The sequence below is a fragment of the Magallana gigas genome, chromosome 7, assembly GCF_963853765.1.
Source record: "Magallana gigas chromosome 7, xbMagGiga1.1, whole genome shotgun sequence".
Taxonomy (NCBI): domain Eukaryota; kingdom Metazoa; phylum Mollusca; class Bivalvia; order Ostreida; family Ostreidae; genus Magallana; species Magallana gigas.
In genome coordinates, this window is record NC_088859.1 from 16269071 (window position 1) to 16289447 (window position 20377).

Below are 20377 nucleotides of genomic sequence, written 5' to 3' on the forward strand. Positions count from 1 at the left end.
AGTGGACTCGAAATAGATAGTCAGAGATAAATGTTTCTAAAATTTTACGCACGGAATACGTTCAAAAAGTCCTAGTTTTTTCTACGAATTCTGAATTTTACACGTATTAATTATAATCGATTAAAATCCCCCCTTTTCCATATTGCTGGATCCACCTTTGCATTGTTCATGCAGTAATGAATTACAGTACCGTAATACGATTTTAAAATTCTAAATAGCAGAAAATAATCACCATGCACACGTCTTCTCAAACTACTACAAATAACTACGCGGTAAACAGATAGGGTACCGCGATTTTCCTTCCCCCGAAAGTCGGGACTGTTTATTCTTGGGGGTTTTTTTTCAAGCATTTTAGTCTCATAACAGAGTATCTCATTGATTGTTAACTTATTTTGTCATTGAAATAATATCTAGATCTAGAGGTCAAGCATTAAAGATTGTCAAGTACATACTACATTATAGCTTTTCTTCTTCTTAATCATTAACATTTGCTTTAAATCATCCTTGAAATATCTATTAAGCATGTTCTGATGAACAAAATGAATTGCCAAAGGCCATAATCTTCGACAAATTGCACGAGGAGAGAAAAACAATCCTACAGACCAAAGTGGTCATTCAAGAGTCATCAAGCAGCAATAGTATAAGTCAGATAATAGTAGTAACTTTACTAACCCTTCCACTCTGAAGCAAAAAATATAACTGTAAAGCAAGTTCAGCAGATGACATTAATTTTTGTGATTTTGCTTACTGTCAATGCTCTGGAATAATGATACTGTTTTTTAATGGCATTCACCCATTCACATCCGCAATTGAAGTCTAAGCGGAATTTAACCAGCATTTGCAGTATGTATTTTTATTCATACCTGGTTTTGGTATGCGTCAAAGCTTTTCAATACACTAATAGTTAATTTATTGTTACTCAAAAAGCAATTAAAGCAGCAAAATATTATCGAAAAATTGTAATTACCTCAACCAATATAATAATGATTAACAAAAACTTCTGTTGTTAATATTTTTGGAAAGGATCCAGAAAACGATGTACTTATTTTACCGTTTTCTCTTATACCATAGAGGGTTGTGAGTTTTGACTATTGGTTATGAAATTTTGAAATTGTATCGAATAAGTAGTTTGTTAAAGTTAAAAAAAATTTCATTATTGGTTTTGACCACCCATGCAACTTTATATCATTATTGGATACTGTACCATTAGAGGTTGCTGCAACGCTTTATTAATCGTTATACTTTCCGAGTACTGTCCACTTTACTTTAAAAGCAGGTAAAAACTAAATTAATACCAAATAATTCAATTTCGAGAAATACTAAGTGAGTTCATATGAAAAGACGCCTTATTTTATGAAAGTGACGTGAGTGGTTTTTTTTCACAGATATATGTCAGTCCTGAGGGCGAGACAGTCCGATCTTCAGGTTGCTGTCTCTCCTTGGTGTATAAGGGCTGATACACTACTATGTATATGATATAACTATAATAAGAATTTAACTTATAAGTCTAGTAAATTATCACAAGCTTATCTTAGAATAAAGATTAAGAAGCTATAAAGCGCAGTTGGCTGTTAAAACTAGAAAAAAGGTTGAATTAGAATTGTTGTTTTCCTGGTTTCTTAACTAACGAAAACATGGCAATATATTGGAATTAAGTAAAATAAAAAAATACTTTTTTACCAAATTGATGAATTATGTTTATAGAACAATCATAACATGCGGGTGCACCTTAGTTCACGCTTATTTTTATAACTGTTGGTGGGAAGACAAGCATAAAACGGTGTACAAACTATAACTGCACACCTTCTTATTGTTTTAAAGTAATCTACAGCAACTGGGAATACTGTTTTAAATTGTAACTGTGCGTAAATTAATATACTGTAGTAATTCCAAGACCAATCGTCACGAACAACTGTCAATGTATCCTTGCCCACCGAATGAGAGAGAGAGAGAGAGAGAGAGAGAGAGAGAGAGAGATGTGAACTCCGGACCTCTCAATTTTTTCTCCAAAAGTCAAATGTATAAGACATGGTATTACTTATGCGCAAGCATCTTGACATATTGTTGATTCCCAACAGCTTACACGATGGCCCCTGGACAATTTTGGCCACTACTGGCTCACAGTCTGATGTAGCTTTAAAGATATATATATATATATATATATATATATATATATATATATATATATATATATATATATATATATATATATATATATATATAAACAATTGCTTAAGATCTTGAGAACTGCAATACGCAACATGTCATATAACTATGAAATCGTCCTGTTGAAACAAAAGAGGTTCAATGTTAAACATAAGAATATCTAGAGAAAAGTTGTAAAATCTTTTTACACAGGATCTATTCATTTATACTTATGTCCAGCTATTTTATGTGTGATTCATAAATCTGATTTCATTATGGCTATTACGTAATAAGTTCATGTACATGTAGTATGATTTTTCCTACACATTTCCTCTTTTCGTGGTTCATGCGGGATTCAAAGTACAGTGTAGCATGTATTACAGATTTGATACGTAATACGTGACATCAGATTACATCAATATCTTCTGCAGTGATCTTTACTTTTATGTCCTATATAAAACACCAAAGACAGTATTAACTTTTATACAGGTATTTAATATACCTTCAAATATAAAATGCGTTGAAGTACCAATATTGTGCAATGCAAAGAAAAAAGGGTAAATGTTTCCTTCACACGACACACTGTTGAATTCTGATAAGCTTTTAAATATAGATAAATACGATTAACTCTATCTATAGACACGGTATTCTGTTTCTATTTATAATAATTTATTGATACCTGTGCTGTTACATAAGTTGTTTAGAACAAATTGTAATAATCAAAGATGCATCAAACAAGAAATTCATTGGATGCTTAATCATCGTCTTGTGAGTTAACAAAATACACATATCTGATTAATGATTAAGTTTGCATAATGCAATTCAGCACATTGTTTTAAAAATGTTTTGTAAAATCTTCACGAGGACGGGACATGTTTTGCAATCGTTTATTTATATATAGATTTCTAATAATCTGAATCGAAAGAAGAAGGAAATGACTGACTCTTAAAAACTTTACTAATAAGGCACGCTTCAGAGACTTGTATAAAACATAGCATAGGTAAGTACCGTAATTATTTTTTCATTTACGTATGTAGTTTAAGATTAAAACAATTATATTTATCATATTTTTGAAACATGACCTAAATGTTAAGTCCTCATGTAAAAATTGGTTTAGTTTTAACTAAAAGGGTTCTAAATACTTAACAAATTTGTTTCTTACAAACAGATTTTAATTATTTTAAGAAAAAATTATAATATTATTCATGAACACATCTACAGAACTGTAAACCAACGGGAAATTCGGGTTGACGGACCGTGGAGCTGCAGTTCCTTCCACACAAAAAACTGTATATTAATTGCGCAGAAAATGTTGATGACACACTACTAGGTATATGTGTTACATTAAAAGTTTAAACTTTATCAATTTAAACTTAACTATAACAGTTTATAAACTGTTATAGTTAAGTTTAAATTGATAAATTTTAAACTTTTAATGTAACATATGATAAAAAGACTTTTTAATACCCATAAGCTTGAACTTGTGTCGTATTTCCTTATTGGTTGTTTGCCAAGAAAGTATTATAACATGTTTTTCTAAAATCAAAATTTTCCCTGGAGCTACAGCTCTGCAGCTTATGCATAAAATAAGATGGTACATAATATTTTTATCGATACAAATTACCAGCAGTTGGTGGGATATTATTTTACCAGAATTTCCTCTGCTCTTTTTCAGCACTTCTACCGTTACTTAACTCCTTATAAGACTGCAATATATGTATCTGAGGAAAAACGAGACCTAATTTCATTTATTATTCTACATTAATATATGTACATAACCCAAAGGTAGAACATTACTCATTTCTTAGAATGAAAATATGCCAAGATCACCCATTTCTTCTTGTGTAACGCCAAATTAACATATAATTACTTTTGAATTATCTTTATATAAATATGCCAAATTTTACAATTAATGTGTATCTATTTTTAAATCAAATGAACCTTCTTTTAAAAAATTGAATTACAAAATTCTATGTTCCATTGAAATTTACTTGAACAGAAGTTAAAAGACCTTGAACTGAATGGAGAAACAGATGTCATTAATCAAAAAATAAGTATAACAGATTTTAAGATAGATGACTTTTAATGGAAATAATCTTCTTAATAAAGAAACTGAAATTCAAAAAAAAAATCATCTAATTTTTTTTTCTCTAGTAAACTACAACAGGCAAAGAAAGCTTCACTTGGTATATCTTTTTCAAAATCTTCTCTAGAACCAATGCGGAAAAATAGCAATACTTATGTGATAACCTTTCTATAGTTTGTAGTTTACATTTGTCCCTTAGTTCAAGACCGGGACGCAAGAGGTCTCTGATTTTCAATGTGGAAAATCTATCTAAAAGATTATTATAACTAAAAATTATTATTATCATTAAAAAAACAAAATGTGCAATTCGTAAGATCAATATGACAGCAATATTAGATGGTGTAGATTCCAATCATGGATACGTGTGTGTGTTTTTGCTATTGAATTGTTTAGGAGGTATAATTGTTTTTAAAGCTCTAAAGAGGGATTTTCCCAGATGTTTGTTATGAATTCAGTACCTGCATCTAACGTTGCGTAATTTTGGTAAGAATGTATAGTAAAAATTAATAGTGTTGTGCAACTTTAAGTATAACAACGACACAACAGCCTATAAACTTTTTACGTTTTTGATTTCTTCCCCAGAACCATTGGGTCAATTTAACCCATACTGAGCTGTAAGCATCCCCAGGTAAAGATAATTCAACTTTGTTAAAATGAAATACTGTGTACTCTTCAAAAGTAGGTCATTCAAAATTATTGAAAATTTGTTGGCACTTCTTAAAGATCTTCTTCTTAAAAGCATTTGACTAGATAGAAAATTTATGAATGACTGATGTCTAATAATCATCAGATAGTCTAAATTCAAATTTGTTCATATTTAATTATGATCCCCGGGGTAGGATGGGGCACAAATGAGAAGAGGTAAATTTACACAAGAGAATAAAAAGAAGAAAATCTCTTGTCAAAAACTGAAACAAATGAGGTTTGATGGTTAGCATAAGAATATGTGCAGACCACTTTAAAGGTCTTTATTTAAGATATAATCTCCTTTATTGGATATTTTGTGCTGATAACAAAATTGATATGAACAGAATTATGGCTATTAAAGCTCAGATGACCTCTTGTTTTTATATTCATATTCATTAAACAAACCTGTTTCCTTTCAAATCATCTTTTTTTAAATGTATATATGGTACCAGGGAACGTGTGTATTGCAAATGTCTTTGAAAATAAGCAATTTTTCAATAGCAACAAAGCTTAACATAAAGCATTTTAAACCAAAATAATAGTACTGCTGGAATTTCAAAGATAAAGGAAAGCTAGATCTGTTGGTGTTCGTTTCTCACTCAATTAGGACTCTTATACTGTATAATCTTTTGGAACTCAGTGATGATAATTGTACATACTAAGACCAACGTAGCTTATATCTGTATTTATGTGTATTTAAATACACCAACAATTAGACACATTTGAGTTATACTGAAAATTTTTATCATCCATTTTGAACTTGTCACATAAAACTGACCATCAAATCAATATAAATCTTTCGCAAGACCTTAATATTCATCAGTTGAAAACCAAAGGCATTGATTTGACTCTTACTCAAAATACCATCCGGAAATGTTATTTTAAATAGTGCCATACTACTATGGACCTATTCCATCGATAGGAAACTTCATCACACGGTGTTTCAATATATAGACTACTGGTATGTGCCAAATATCAAATGAAATATCAACCGGAAATTCTTTTTTAAAATTGATCCATATCAAAAGTTCTCGAATCCGCCCTTATCGATCTTATCCAAGATTCGGCTGATTTAAATATTAGGGACCGGTACCTTCAATTAATAAAGTTAATAATAAAAACAAGTTGCGATTGGTATAATCTTGGTAAACTGAGGGGTGTTGCAGGGTGTGGGGATTCCCTGTTTGACGTAATGTGTGGATGTGCGTATTTACATGATCTTCCAATTCTATTTATAGGACTTTTGCGGGCTTTCATATCTTAAGTTTGACCATTATTAGGTATATGCAATTGACACATTTTGTAAGCGCAACTTTTTTGAAAGCACAAAAAGATATTTTATATTTTTTTTATTATATGGACACATTTGAAATTATGATTCCATTTTTTATTGTCAGTCCTTACACACACCTTTGTACCTACCATACCACTCATACTAACATATACAACATATCTATTTTCCATTGAGCCCAATACGTACCACAATAAAGCTTTTACTAAATTCTTTTAAAAGTATTGATAGCGACCATTTATGTTTTCATGTTTTGTAGAGTCCAAAGATGGCTTCCAATGTTGTAACATGCCAACTTACAACGCCAAAGAAAGTGAACTTTGCTCGGTTGTCTCGTCTTGTTTTTGATCTCTTTGCACGGATTTTGAGGGACATTCTTGTCTTCCACTATCAACGTCCAGAAGATTTGCAGCAAAGGATAAAAGATAAACATCTAGAGCAGAAATTCAAAAAAGATATAAACAGAATTTTAGACGGTGATGGGTATGAAAAGTGCGATGTTACTCTTCTCTACACTCTGATTAGATTCACCTGTAACATTGAGCCACCTACTGTTACTAAGAGACGTAAAATGGAATGGGGAGGCGAATGCATTCCCTCTCGAGAGTGTACAACATTAGGTGATGAAATAGAGAGAATCAGGATAATACGCAATGGAGTGTGTTGTCATGTTCCTTGCACTGAATTAGAAAACAATGAACTTGAAAAGTATTACGGGATATCGTTAGGCATTTGTCAAAGATTAACAGGACAATTTGGAACAAAGGATTATGTTAAGGAATTGGAGACAATAAGAACCTGTAGGATGGAAGATGACTCAGTGGTGCTATTAACGGAAACGGTGAAGGAAAACATTAGAATGAACAAAGGATTGCGTATTTACGTCAGAAAGGAAACAAGTAAACCAGCTCTCTCTCTCTCTCTCTCTCTCTCTCTCTCTCTCTCTCTCTCTCTCTCTCAATAACCTTTTTAAATATAGCAGAAATACAATGACTTTGGAAGTACCCTAATATTATAACAATTATTCTCTTTATCTTTAGAAAAAATGAGGGGAGCGATACAAAGAATTTACCAAAAAATGAAGCAACAAAAGGGTAAGTTTTAAACTTCTTAAGAGATTATTTGCCATATGTTATAAAATATTATTATGATATATATAATTGCCGATAAACAATTCAGATCAAAATTATCTTACTGATATTAATTGTGATTTTCTTTCTTTGAATAGAAAACCAAGATGTATGGGAAAGATCCAAGCAATTCATATATGATGTTATAACTGGCATATGTAGAAGTAAATGTGGAATACAGGATCTAATACGATCTCCATTCAAATACACGGTTGAACTGAATCTTATTCACTATCTTACAAAATATAAAGAACAAGTTGAGGCTTATCAGATTAAGACTAAGAAGCAGGTTGATGTTAGGCCGGTTGGAAAAAAACTGTCTGTAAAATTAAATAAAAAACAAAAAATAAACCATCGGAAGATTATGTCAAAAAGGGTAACACAAATTGATGACGTTAATATTTCCGTTGTTTATCCGAGAAATCAAGACAATTCAGAAGATACAGGAAGTGTTGATTGTGCAAGAAACACTGAGGAATGCCTCTTTTCAACACAAACATTTCACCATGCTGAGTGTTTGACAGAAATTGATCAGGAATATGGCTATCAAAGTTATGATGACGATGACATCAATGAAGAAGTGAATGATCATTACTGGTATAATAATGAAAATGATGACTTTGGCTACCGAACTTGGGATGACGATGACATTAGCGATGCGATGAGTGAGCAATACTGGGATGATGATAGATTCATAGATGAATTAGATTATCGATGTTTTGCTGACGATGAAATCCAAGATGAATCGTTTTATCAGTACTCGGATGACTATGATATTATGGATGAAGGGATTGATCAAATTTTGGATGACATAGATTGCGTAGAAATTAATGAATTCTTGGACGACGATGATATTGACGATGACTTTGGTTATTGCACTACGAATGACAGTGAAATTGATGACAACATGATTGATGAATATTGGGATGAAGCTGATGAAGTAGATGATCAATGCTGGGATGAAGATGAAATTCTTGATGATATAGACTATCAAGATTGGGATGATGTTGAAATCGATGATGGAGTAAATGATCAATACTGGGACGAAAATTCAATTTTTGATGAAATGGATTATCAAGAATGGAATGACGTTGAATTTGATGATGAAGTAGGTGATCAATGTTGGGATGACGATCAGATCCTTGATGATATAGACTATCAAGATTGGGATGACGTTGAAATCGATGATGGAGTAAATGATCAATACTTGGACGAAAATTCAATTTTTGATGAAATGGATTATCAAGAATGGAATGACGTTGAATTTGATGATGAAGTAGGTGATCAATGTTGGGATGACGATCAGATCCTTGATGATATAGACTATCAAGATTGGGATGACGTTGAAATCGATGAAGGAGTAAATGATCAATACTGGGACGAAAATTCAATTTTTGATGAAATGGATTATCAAGAATGGAATGACGTTGAATTTGATGATGAAGTAGGTGATCAATGTTGGGATGACGATCAGATCCTTGATGATATAGACTATCAAGATTGGGATGATGTTGAAATCGATGATGGAGTAAATGATCAATACTGGGACGAAAATTCAATTTTTGATGAAATGGATTATCAAGAATGGAATGACGTTGAATTTGATGATGAAGTAGGTGATCAATGCTGGGATGACGATCAGATCCTTGATGATATAGACTATCAAGATTGGGATGACGTTGAAATCGATGATGGAGTAAATGATCAATACTGGGATGAAAATTCAATTTTTGATGAGATGTGTTATGAAGAATGGAATGACGATGAATTCGCTGATGAAGTAGGTGATCAATGCTGGGATGACGATCAGATCCTTGATGATATAGACTATCAAGATTGGGATGATGTTGAAATCGATGATAGAGTAAATGATCAATACTGGGACGAAAATTCAATTTTTGATGATATGGATTATCAAGAATGGAATGACGTTGAATTCGCTGATGAAGTAGGTGATCAATGCTGGGATGACGATCAAATCCTTGATGAAATAGATTATCAAGATTGGAATAACGTTGAAATCAATGATGGGGTTGCAGATCAATATTTGGGTGACGATGGTTTCGTAGATGATTTAAATAATCAATGTTTTGCTTACGACGATATCCAAGATGAATCGTTTTATCAATATTTGGATGACTATGATGTTGTGGATGAAGAAATTGATCAATTTTGTGATGACATTGATTGCGGAGACATTAGTAAATTGTGTGACGACGATGATATTGTTGATGACTTTGGTTATTGCACTTGGAATAACAGTGAAATTGATGATAACATGATTGAGGAATATTGGGATGAAAATGAAAATCATGAACGAACGATTGATCAAAACTGGGATGATGATGTTGAGAATTTTGACGAATTTAGTTACCGTAGTTGGGACGAAGTGATGGAAACCAGTGATGATCCCACTGATGAATATTTGCCTGATGATGAAATCAAGGATGATGTGCTTGATCAATACTGGGATGAGGTTCATAATGCATATATTGATAATTTTGGGGATGACATGGAAAAACAAGACTGGGATGACGATGCAATCGATCAGGGAGTAAGTGATCATTACTGGAATGACAATGAAATCGTGGATGAAATGGATTATCAAGATTGGGATCCAGATGACGTTGAAATCGATAATGGAGTAAATGATCAATACTGGGACGAAAATTCAATTTTCGATGAAATGTATTATGAAGAATGGAATGACGATGAATTCGCTGATGAAGTAGGTGATCAATGCTGGGATGACGATGAAGTTCTTGATGATATAGACTATCAAGATTGGGATGATGTTGAAATCGATGATGGAGTAAATGATCAATACTGGGACGAAAATTCAATTTTTGATGAAATGGATTATCAAGAATGGAATGACGTTGAATTTGACATTGGGGTAGGTGATCAATGCTGGGATTACGATGAAATTCTTGATGAAATAGATTATAAAGATTTGAATGACGTTGAAATCGATGATAGGGTTGGAGATCGATACTGGAAAGACGATAGATTCCTAAATGATTTAGGTTATCGATGTTTTGCTGACAAGGAAATCCAAAATAAACTCTTGTTTCAATACTGGGATGACTATGAAATTGTAGATAAAGGGATTGATCAATTTTGGGATGACATTGATGATGGAGAAATTAATGAAATCTGTGACGACGATGATATTGTTGATAATGAAATTCACAAAGAAACGATTGCTCAAAACTGGGCTGATGATGATGATGATGATGATGATGATGATGATGATGATGATGATGATGATGATGATGATGAAAGTTTCGATCAATATTTTACTGATGATGAAATCAAGGATGATATGATTGATCAATACTGGGATGACGTTCATAATGAAGATATTGATAATTTTTTGGATGACGATGACATGGAAAAACAAGACTGGGATGACGATGCAATCGATCATGGAGTAAGTGATCAATACTGGGATGACAATGGAATCGCGGATGAAATGGATTATCAGGATTGGGATGACGTTGAAATCGATGATGAATTAGGTGATCAATGCTGGGATGACGATGAACACCCTGATGAAATAGACTATCAAGATTGTAATGACGTTGAAATCGATGATAGGGATGGAGATCAATTCTGGGATGACGATAGATTCGTGAATCATTTAGATTATTGATGTTTTGCAGACAATGAACTCTAAATAAACAATATTATCAATACTGGGGTGACTATGATATTGTGGATGAAGGGATTAATCACATTTGGGATGCCATTGATAGTGGGGGAATTTTTGAATATTGGGATGAAAATGAAAATCATGAAAGAACGATTGATCAAAACTGGGATGATGAGAATTTTGAGGAATTTGGTTTTCTTAGTTGGAACGAAGCTGATAATGGTGATGAAATCATTGATCAATATTTGAGTGATGATGATATCGATGATGATGTGATTGATCAAAACTGGGGAGACGTTTATTATGAAGATATTGGTACTTGAAAATAAAATTATTGATAACTAAGGTTATCAATCTTTGGATGACAATTACATTGATGAAATTGTAAAACAAGATTGGAATGAAGTTGCAATCGATGATATTGATCAATACTGGAATTACAATAAAATCGTTAATGAATTAGATTATCAAGATTAGAACGGTGTTAAAATAAAAGATAACATAAGTGATCTATTCTGGGATAGCAATGGAATCGTTGATAGAATATATTATGGTTGTGAAAGAATTAATGAATCCTGGGACGACAATGATGTTATTGATGAAATTCATGATGAAGTGATCTATCAGAACTGGGATGATGATAAAAAAATTCGAATTGGAATGAAGTATAACCAGTAAAATAATAATTTAATAAAATAAAATAAAATTGATCAAAACTCGGATAATCATTGATCAATACTTAAGTGATAATGAAATTTGTGATGATGCGATTGATCAATACTGTGATAAAGTTCATTATTAAGATATAATTCATTACAGAGATGACAATGAAATTATTGAGAACTTCGGTCATTGATCTTGGGATGACGATGATATTTGAATTTGTTAAAATAAAAGTGGAATGGCAATGCAATCGATAATGGAAGAATGCAAATGTTTAATACCAGGTTCATTCTGAATTTCTAAATCCGACTCCAGTTTTGATGAGGTCGAAATAGAAAAAAAAACTTGATGTAGCTCCATTATTTTTTAAAGGTACCATTTCCAGAAGCAACAAACGCCCTCATAAGGAAACTATTGTCTTCCACGTTTGCAATGGTTCCTAATTTGACGTGTTCTTTAATTTGTTCAAGGGCGAACACGAGAAAATAGCTGGTTCCATTAATTCAACCAATGAGTAAGGTTTATCTTGGAATTCATAGTATCCCATAAATTTGTTGCGTATAGTGACAAAAACCTTGAAACGATCGATTAATATCCTACGCAAAAATTGTCCAAAAAGAGTTGGGTTATTAATTAACAAATCAGCAAATAGCAGAGTGCAAATGTGGATTGCGGATACAGAGTTCAAAAGCTCAAGGCAGATGATAATTTTCCCCAAAACTTAGCTAAAAATTCAAGTACTTGTTAGTTAAACTTGCATGTATTATAAAAGACATTATACTTTAAACATCCCTAATATTTGATCAACGTTTTTGTTTTGTTTTTTTGATCTTCTATTATGTTTGTTTGGTTGTTTAGAGGTTTTTGTGCTTTTTGTGTTTTTATCATTATTTTTTAATTCTCTTTACATTTTTTTTACATAAGTTTAAGTATACTATAAAACTGTTATTGTTAATACTGTATGTTTAGAGATAAATATATTTGATGTGAATATGATAAGAATCAACGTGAAACTTAAGCTTGTTAGAATTAACTAATAATCGGTTTAAAGTAAAACGATGAAGTTTAGGTGGTGTTGTTCAATGTCACATGTATTAAAATTAAACTATGCTTTTGTTTGTTTATTTGTAAGATTAAAATAAAACTACTTAAAATTTTAAATAGATTTTGAAATGTTTTCCAACACCAAGGAAACTTATCTGAAGATTAATTGACATTGGGTTGAGTAGAACCAGAAGGTGGCCGACAAATACTATGGAATGATTTCTGATTAGTATACATGTAAAACATATATCACGTCTGTGATGCTATAGTATTGCAGACGTGCTTGTGTTCCTTATTTAGACAGCATGACATGTGTTCTTTTAAAACACTAGACTTGTGTAAAAAACAAAAATACAAACTTTGAAGATGGGGGAACAAGATAGCGCAAATGCCCATTTGGTTTTGTAGTAAAAAACAATTTCAAATTAATTTTTTTCCAACCAAATATACTAGATGATGTTATATTACAAGTTTATAAAAGCACTATTTTAACTATATTCGGTTTTGAATATTTTAACAAACGATAAGAAAAAAAAATAAATTCTAAAGTTTTGGTGGTATCGAACCCACAACTTAAAAATCCTAGCTCTAAAATGTTACCTCATGTCTGGTGCTCTAACCACTGAGCCATTTCAGTCACAACAAACATCATTGTTAAATGCTAAATGCAACTTCAACCACGAATTGACGGACTTGTAGTATTTCTCTAAAACGTTCAATTGTTGGGATACAAAATGACATTTTTAAAGTATAGTGGGTCATCTCTCCACGTTTTTGTTGATTGAAATCGGTTTGATTTCCTTTAAACCTCATATAGACTATGACAAAAATATGGAGCCCAGACCCACTCTATAAATGAAAAGGCATTGAAGTCCTAAAAATGAAACTATTTGGAGGTTTTTGACACGCATACGCCAGTTTAAATCAACCTATTCCAAATATTTGACATATTTAAGGGTTATAAATCGATGTTATGGTAAATATACATTGTTTTCAATAATTGAGAAAGAAATTATGAGATTTGTTCATATTTTAATTTTATAGTATTTTATCTATCCTCATATGGGCAGTTTACACGCCTTATTCACCCATCTTCTTACATACGACGAGAGGGGATGTTCTCTTCTACGCCATAAAAGCACACACAGCGTCATTAACAACATAGAGAAAAATGGTCGATGTTCCTCTCCTTTGGTTACCTCTGTTCGGTCTATCTTTTTCTAGACTTTTTTTTTTGATTTCGACGACAAATTTTTAGTATAGTTCTTAACATTAAGTAATACACAATTAGTTTGCATTGATGACATTGTATCGCGACATTGTCTATTCGAGCATATATACTTTCATTTGATAAAACACGCTAAATTTTAGTTTCTAATGCTGAGTAATAATTAAACAGGCACGTAGCATCGTTTTTTAAAGTGTGGGGGGGGGGGGGCAGACTCATCCAAAAAAAAATCTTGACAAGCAAATAAAAAAAATAGAAAGAAGAATGGAAAATTTTAAGTTTCCCCAAAACCTTCAAAATCCTAATCCGGGGGGTGGGGGGGGGGGGGGGGGTTCGACTCGATGTTGGTCAACATTGCGATATCTACAATGACAACGATGTAAACAGGATATAAGAGGTATCGAAAATGTACACAGGATATATATGGTACGCTGCAAATGCAAATTTAATAATTATATAAATATGCCGATATTAACACAATGTCTACTGGGTTTTGGCCAACATTGCGATGTCGACAATATTGATAAAACATCGTGCATTGGACATACCTCGGGAGGGGGGGGGGGGGGCTAGCGTAGTATATATAGTGAAAATTGGTCAGTCTATTTAAAAATTATCAGAATGTTGAAAAAGAAGACAGATGATTCAGACATCTGAGTTTCGGTGAGAAGATCTACAAACTATTTGTTATTTTGTGGGGAAAATCCAAATCTAATTGGGAAAAAAGACTCCTTTTTCCATTGTGTTAAATTAAGTGTGCATTTAACAGATAAGTTTATAAAGTGGTGCGGTTCTATACAACAATTTCCTGCTAGAGATTATTTATGTCTTTTTTAAGCAGAATATTCATGTCCGGGATATAACCCGGATTGGTTTAAACTTTACATCTCTCATCGCCAAGATGTTTGATTAAGCGTAGATTTAACTTTGAAATAAAGATTAAGTATTACATTGAATAATTTTAAAAAATGACATTTTAAGAGAGAGAAAATGAGTGCAACAGACTTAAAGAATCAAGGAAATAAGCATTATGCTGCTAGAAACTACGAGGCTGCCGTTAACTGTTATTCAAAAGCAATTGTAAGTCCCAGTTTAGATATCGATATGATATGTTAGTGATAAAATGATGAATTTCGATTAAAATATAAGTGTATGTGGCCATGATTTTATTCCATTGTCTTCGTGTCTGTCAGTACATTTCATTAAAACACAACCTTCCTTATACAATGTTTGGTGAATAAAATCTAGTTAAGTTATTTTAAACGTTTTCAAAATCGTGGTGTCAGCAGTATCCTATTTATTCACCGCCCTTCCTGCATCTTTCAGCTGTCTTTATCAAGGAAAAAAATATTTGTTTTTTTTTTTAAGAACAGTCTCTCTTAATAGATAAAGATTTTTATCAGTATTTCTTGGTTGAGAAATATGCAAACGTGTCAAGGCTTATTATGAATTATACATTATTAAGAAATGGACAAAGCAGTTTATAAAAAGTGTAAACTGGTCCAAGTTATGTAACATAGGTAGAAATTCAAAAATAAATTCCTAATGATTCATTTCAATTTTCTACTGCTGAACTGATGTGTATTTGTACAACCTGTATTTTATAAAGTAACATAAAGCGGATTATGGGTATTTTGGGTTTTTTTCATGGGTGTCATTTTCTGATGTAGGGATGTTATGTTATTAGTCCCCTACCGGTTTCACCGGAGGGGACTATAGCTTTCCTCTGCATCCGTCAGTCTGTCTGTCCAACTTCAGTTTTCCACGCTTTTTTTTTCTTAATGCGTTTGAGGAATAACATGAAATTTGCTGAACAGCTTCAAAATGTCAAACTACAGATCAAGTTTACATTTTTGTAGCGTCTGGTGACATATTTTCGAGAAAATTAATATTTTATATTCCAATTTTTTAATATTCGGGTTCGGTATCGGGTTCGGTGTGTATTGAATAAACGAGGAAAGTATGTAGTCAGTAATAATATTGTGCATTACTTGGACCATTCCTTTTATTGTTTCTAACGAAACAAATAAGTGCTATAAAATAGTTTCAAGCATTGTGTTGTTAATTTACCGGGTAATCGACAGGGTTTTTAGTATAATTACAATCGGGTTTGTTATCGGGTTGGTCTGTTGATTCGGGGTACAGAAGACGGTAAGAATGATATTCTGCATAACAGTGCATTGTTTTCACAAATTTCTACAAACCGGTAGGGGACGTGTATTGCTTATGCAATACTCTCAGAATGCTTTTCGATTTAGTTTAATTTGTTTTGTCAATCAATTAAAGTGTTACAACCTGAATTTTAATTATTCTGCTTTGTATATGGTGTTTCCTCTAACTGCAGATAAAAAGTCCAAGCACACCAACATTTTTCACCAACAGAGCTTTGTGTTACTTGAAACTAAAAAACTGGGACCAAGCCTTACAGGACTGCAGAAGAGCTTTAGATCTTGATCGATCAGTTGTGAAAGGACACTTTTTTATGGGACAGGCTCTTGTTGAGTTGAGCTTGTATGATGAAGCCGTAAGCAGTCTTAAAAGAGGTATGTTTTTTATGATCTTGTTTGCTAAACTGGTATGTACACTTCTGACCACAAAAAATTGGTATAAATCAACTTTTACCCAAACACATAGTAACGTGTATTTACTGTTGTCAAAGCCTTCAATATAAATACATATATGCATGCAAGGAAGTTGACTTAATTTTCTTTATTTTTAGCTCATGATCTAGCCAAAGAACAAAAATTGAACTTTGGGGATGATATAACATGTGCACTTAGACATGCCAAGAAGAAGAAATGGAATATGATAGAGGATAAAAGAATTCAACAAGAAATAGAACTACAGACATACATAAATAAACTGATAAGAGAGGACACAGACAGGTACATGGAGTAACACTTTAATGGTTATAGATGTTTACAGGTAATAGCGAAAATTAGATCAACACCAACAAAACATCATATTCAGTATTCAGATTTTAATAAAAGGTGTCACATATCTAACATTGCTTTTCAATAGATAGAAAGAGATGTTCTGGACATGAGATGGCAAAAACAAAACAGAGATATTATATTGTACCACATATTGTAATACATGTATCTTCCAATTACCTTTATCTTTGCTTTATAGAATGAGGGATGAAGTGAAGAAAACAACCAATGAAGAAGATGGTGAGGAAGACAAGATATTAAGTGAAATTGAAGAGGAGCAGGTTAGGTTTTATGAAAAAGAAAAGTAGATTATTTACTTTTAATATCATTTGTATTTTCTTCAAGGAAGAAAAAAACAAGATCATAAATGAGAGGGTTTTTATTTTTAGGACCAAAAAATCAAGGAAATAAATGATCTGTTTGCAAAAGTGGATGAAAGAAGAAGGGTGAGTTGAAATTGAAAGAAAATTCACAGAACGATTCTTACCATAGCAATTGTCAAACTATTTGTGGTCAGGTTTGCTTATTCCAGTCGGTAAACACTGCCATTTTTTCATTTATCTCAATACAGAAATTGTTTTGATTGTTGAATAATAGAGTCATGTACAACGAACAATAAAAATATTAAAAAGGATAGGAGGGAAACATTATATGAAAAAAAAATTGCATTCATATTTTCTGTTGGCTTAAAATTTTGCATTAATATCTTCCAATTTTCCAGGGGAGAGATGTTCCGGATTACTTGTGCGGCAAAATTAGTTTTGAACTAATGCGCGATCCTGTAATAACGCCGAGTGGAATAACGTACGACAGGAAGGACATCGTGGAGCATCTCCAGGTAACAAAGGATCAGTTTCTTTTCTCATATGTATATGTATTTATTATTGAAACTGTATGCTATTATTATTGATTGTTAATCGATTTATGTATTTAATAATTTGTACATTTTTTCCAGAGAGTTGGACATTTTGACCCAGTGACTCGAACAGACTTGACCCAGGATCAGCTCATCCCTAACCTGGCTATGAAGGAAGTGATAGACAATTATTTAGAAGAAAATCCTTGGGCAGAGGACTACTAGCACTAATTACATGTACATGTGATTAAGCAACTTTCAAACCATTCCGTGTCTCAATTTTATATTTAGATGTTTCATGGTTTTCATTGATGCAGAGAATGAAAATGTATTCAATATCATTATTTCAAAATCTAGCAAGATTTTTACTTCAAGAACATTTACATGTACTTTCGTAGATCCCATTATTGAACTGCTTAGATGACTGCATTTATAATATGCATTGTTTCCCAGGAAACAAATTGTTATTAGGTACATGGGTAGTTCAATATGTGTATGTGTACGAGTGCTAAAAGTGAAATTTAAGTATATACAATGTATATCTATTGATTATGTAATCTTTTTAATTTTAATACATGTAACATATTCATGTACATAAATTATGAGCCTCATGGCTTATTAGAAAGGATTTAACTTAACTATTAAGCAGGAAAAAAAATTATATATCTGGTAAATTAACTTGTTCATATTATCAGATATAAACATATGATATTATTATGTATCAGTCATTTCAATGTACTTGTATCTGTAATTCCAGAAGTAAATGTGTAACCAGTCACTGGTTCTGATTGTAGTGAAGCTCACTCAGGTCAGGAGTGTGATTCTGCATCAGTTCTTTCTTTGACAGTATTTTATCTTAACCCTCTTAATTATGTCTCTATCCTCAGAAAAATTATACTATATATATAGAGCATTTCTTGCCAATGTGGTAGAAAATCGGATCTAACCATTCTTTTGTCATCTCCTGTACCAAGAAGAATGGGGAAACTTTAAGGAAGAAGTGTTCTCAACAACATTTTTTTTCTTCCTGTTTTTGGAGAGGGGGATATTTAGTTGTAATTGTGTCTTTTTGTTGTACATGTTGTGTAATTGCAAGATCATAATGCGCACCTCGTAAAAAATTAGTTCTCACTCTCTCACTTCATGAATGGATACATCATTTTGTTTTCTTTCTAGTCGCATATGCAATGGGCAATGTTTACTGTACATATCTGCAAGAGACAGTGCTTTTGTTTTTCATTAATCTGTGATATTAAATAGAAAGAACTGGCTTTTTTCCTTAAAATTTGATAGAATGTTACACAATGATAAATGTGTATATACCAGGGTATAATTCAGATTTTTCTGTCTGTCTAGGACTTTCTCTCTCTCTCTCTCCTCACATTTTATAGAGTGTTCCATTCATAAACATATAAAGTAGTTCATATAAATATTAAGTAGCTCAATGGTATAAATATGGATGTCTTCACTCTTGGCATGATGATATGAAGGTTATGTGGGGGTTTGAATATTTAAATGCAAACTGTTAATATGTGGGATTTGAATATTAAATTCTGTCCAAAATTTAGATTAATTTGCATTGCACAGAACTATGCCCATTTATGTAAATATATTATATTTAAGAACAATAATTTTTTTTCAAAGTACATGTATTTTGTAATCATTACAATAAAACCCAGACTGCCAGAAACCAGTTTGATGAAATGAAGTACATGTATTACACAGTCATAGTATTCAATAAAGGAACATATGTTTCTGAATTGTTATCCAAGAAACTATGGTCACATAGCAGAGTACCTACTGGTAGCCATCATAATTCCATTATATTTTCAGAAAACAGATATTTCTTTACATATTTGGTATGTACATGTACATATTTATGCCAATGGCCATTTACCATTAGGAATGTATGTATATCTTTGTTATTATGTTGAAAGTTTTATGGAATGTGCACTTGATAAATTGTATATCACAGAAAATGTTTCATTCCTTCTCAATGTTTTTTTAACATCAATACATGTACATCATTATATATGTAATAGCTGTTGGAATTTGCAAATGAAATAAAATCATCAAAGTCTGATTTTTTCCTTTAAATATGTTGTTAGACAGATTCATTACCGGTACATGTACTACATGTGCTGTATTTTCTCTTTATAATACTTCTTTCATATTGATAAACCTTGAATCAAACAACTTTTGGGAGCATTCTTGTGAGTATCGTGCAAGTAAATATAAGAAAACAAAACAGCAATACAGCTGAAAACATTTATTCTCATGTACATGTATATACACAAAGCAGCATACCCATGTATATGCACTCATGCTTACAATTAACTAGTATCACATTTTGCAAAAAAAAAGTCCAACATTGAAAATAATTCACACATCCTGTGTCAAAATTAACAACAAACAGATGAATAGCATTAAAAACAAGATGTACACATTTTCCTTCCAAAGCCATCTAGTGATATGAACTGCCCATGCTTATAGTTTCATGATGTTATTCTTGACTAGTAGCAATTATACAGAAAAAAAACCAACAATCCTCAACATGCAAAATCCTATTTTAAACAAAAAATCCTCCAGGCCTATGTTAAAAAAATATGATTTGTTTATCATAATCATCAAACATGAAAAATTGTGTGGTTACAACTTT

At 32.0% G+C, this 20377-nt stretch overlaps 2 protein-coding genes across 2 annotated transcripts; both read left to right on the forward strand.

Moving 5' to 3' along the window:
• Positions 1-3046: 3046 nt before the first annotated feature.
• Positions 3047-12414, forward strand: LOC117684233 (uncharacterized). Its single transcript, XM_066066788.1, has 4 exons — positions 3047-3145; positions 6469-7108; positions 7250-7303; positions 7438-12414. Exons 2-4 carry the CDS (start codon positions 6478-6480, stop codon positions 10992-10994), a joined length of 4242 nt encoding a protein of 1413 aa, XP_065922860.1. The 5' UTR covers positions 3047-3145; positions 6469-6477; the 3' UTR covers positions 10995-12414.
• Positions 12415-14850: 2436 nt separating this feature from the next.
• On the forward strand, positions 14851-18989 carry LOC105334775 (E3 ubiquitin-protein ligase CHIP). Its single transcript, XM_011438333.4, has 7 exons — positions 14851-15009; positions 16274-16472; positions 16649-16814; positions 17062-17143; positions 17252-17308; positions 17584-17700; positions 17818-18989. The coding sequence occupies exons 1-7, from the start codon at positions 14920-14922 to the stop codon at positions 17941-17943; spliced, it is 837 nt and encodes a 278-aa protein (XP_011436635.3). The 5' UTR covers positions 14851-14919; the 3' UTR covers positions 17944-18989.
• Positions 18990-20377: the final 1388 nt, after the last annotated feature.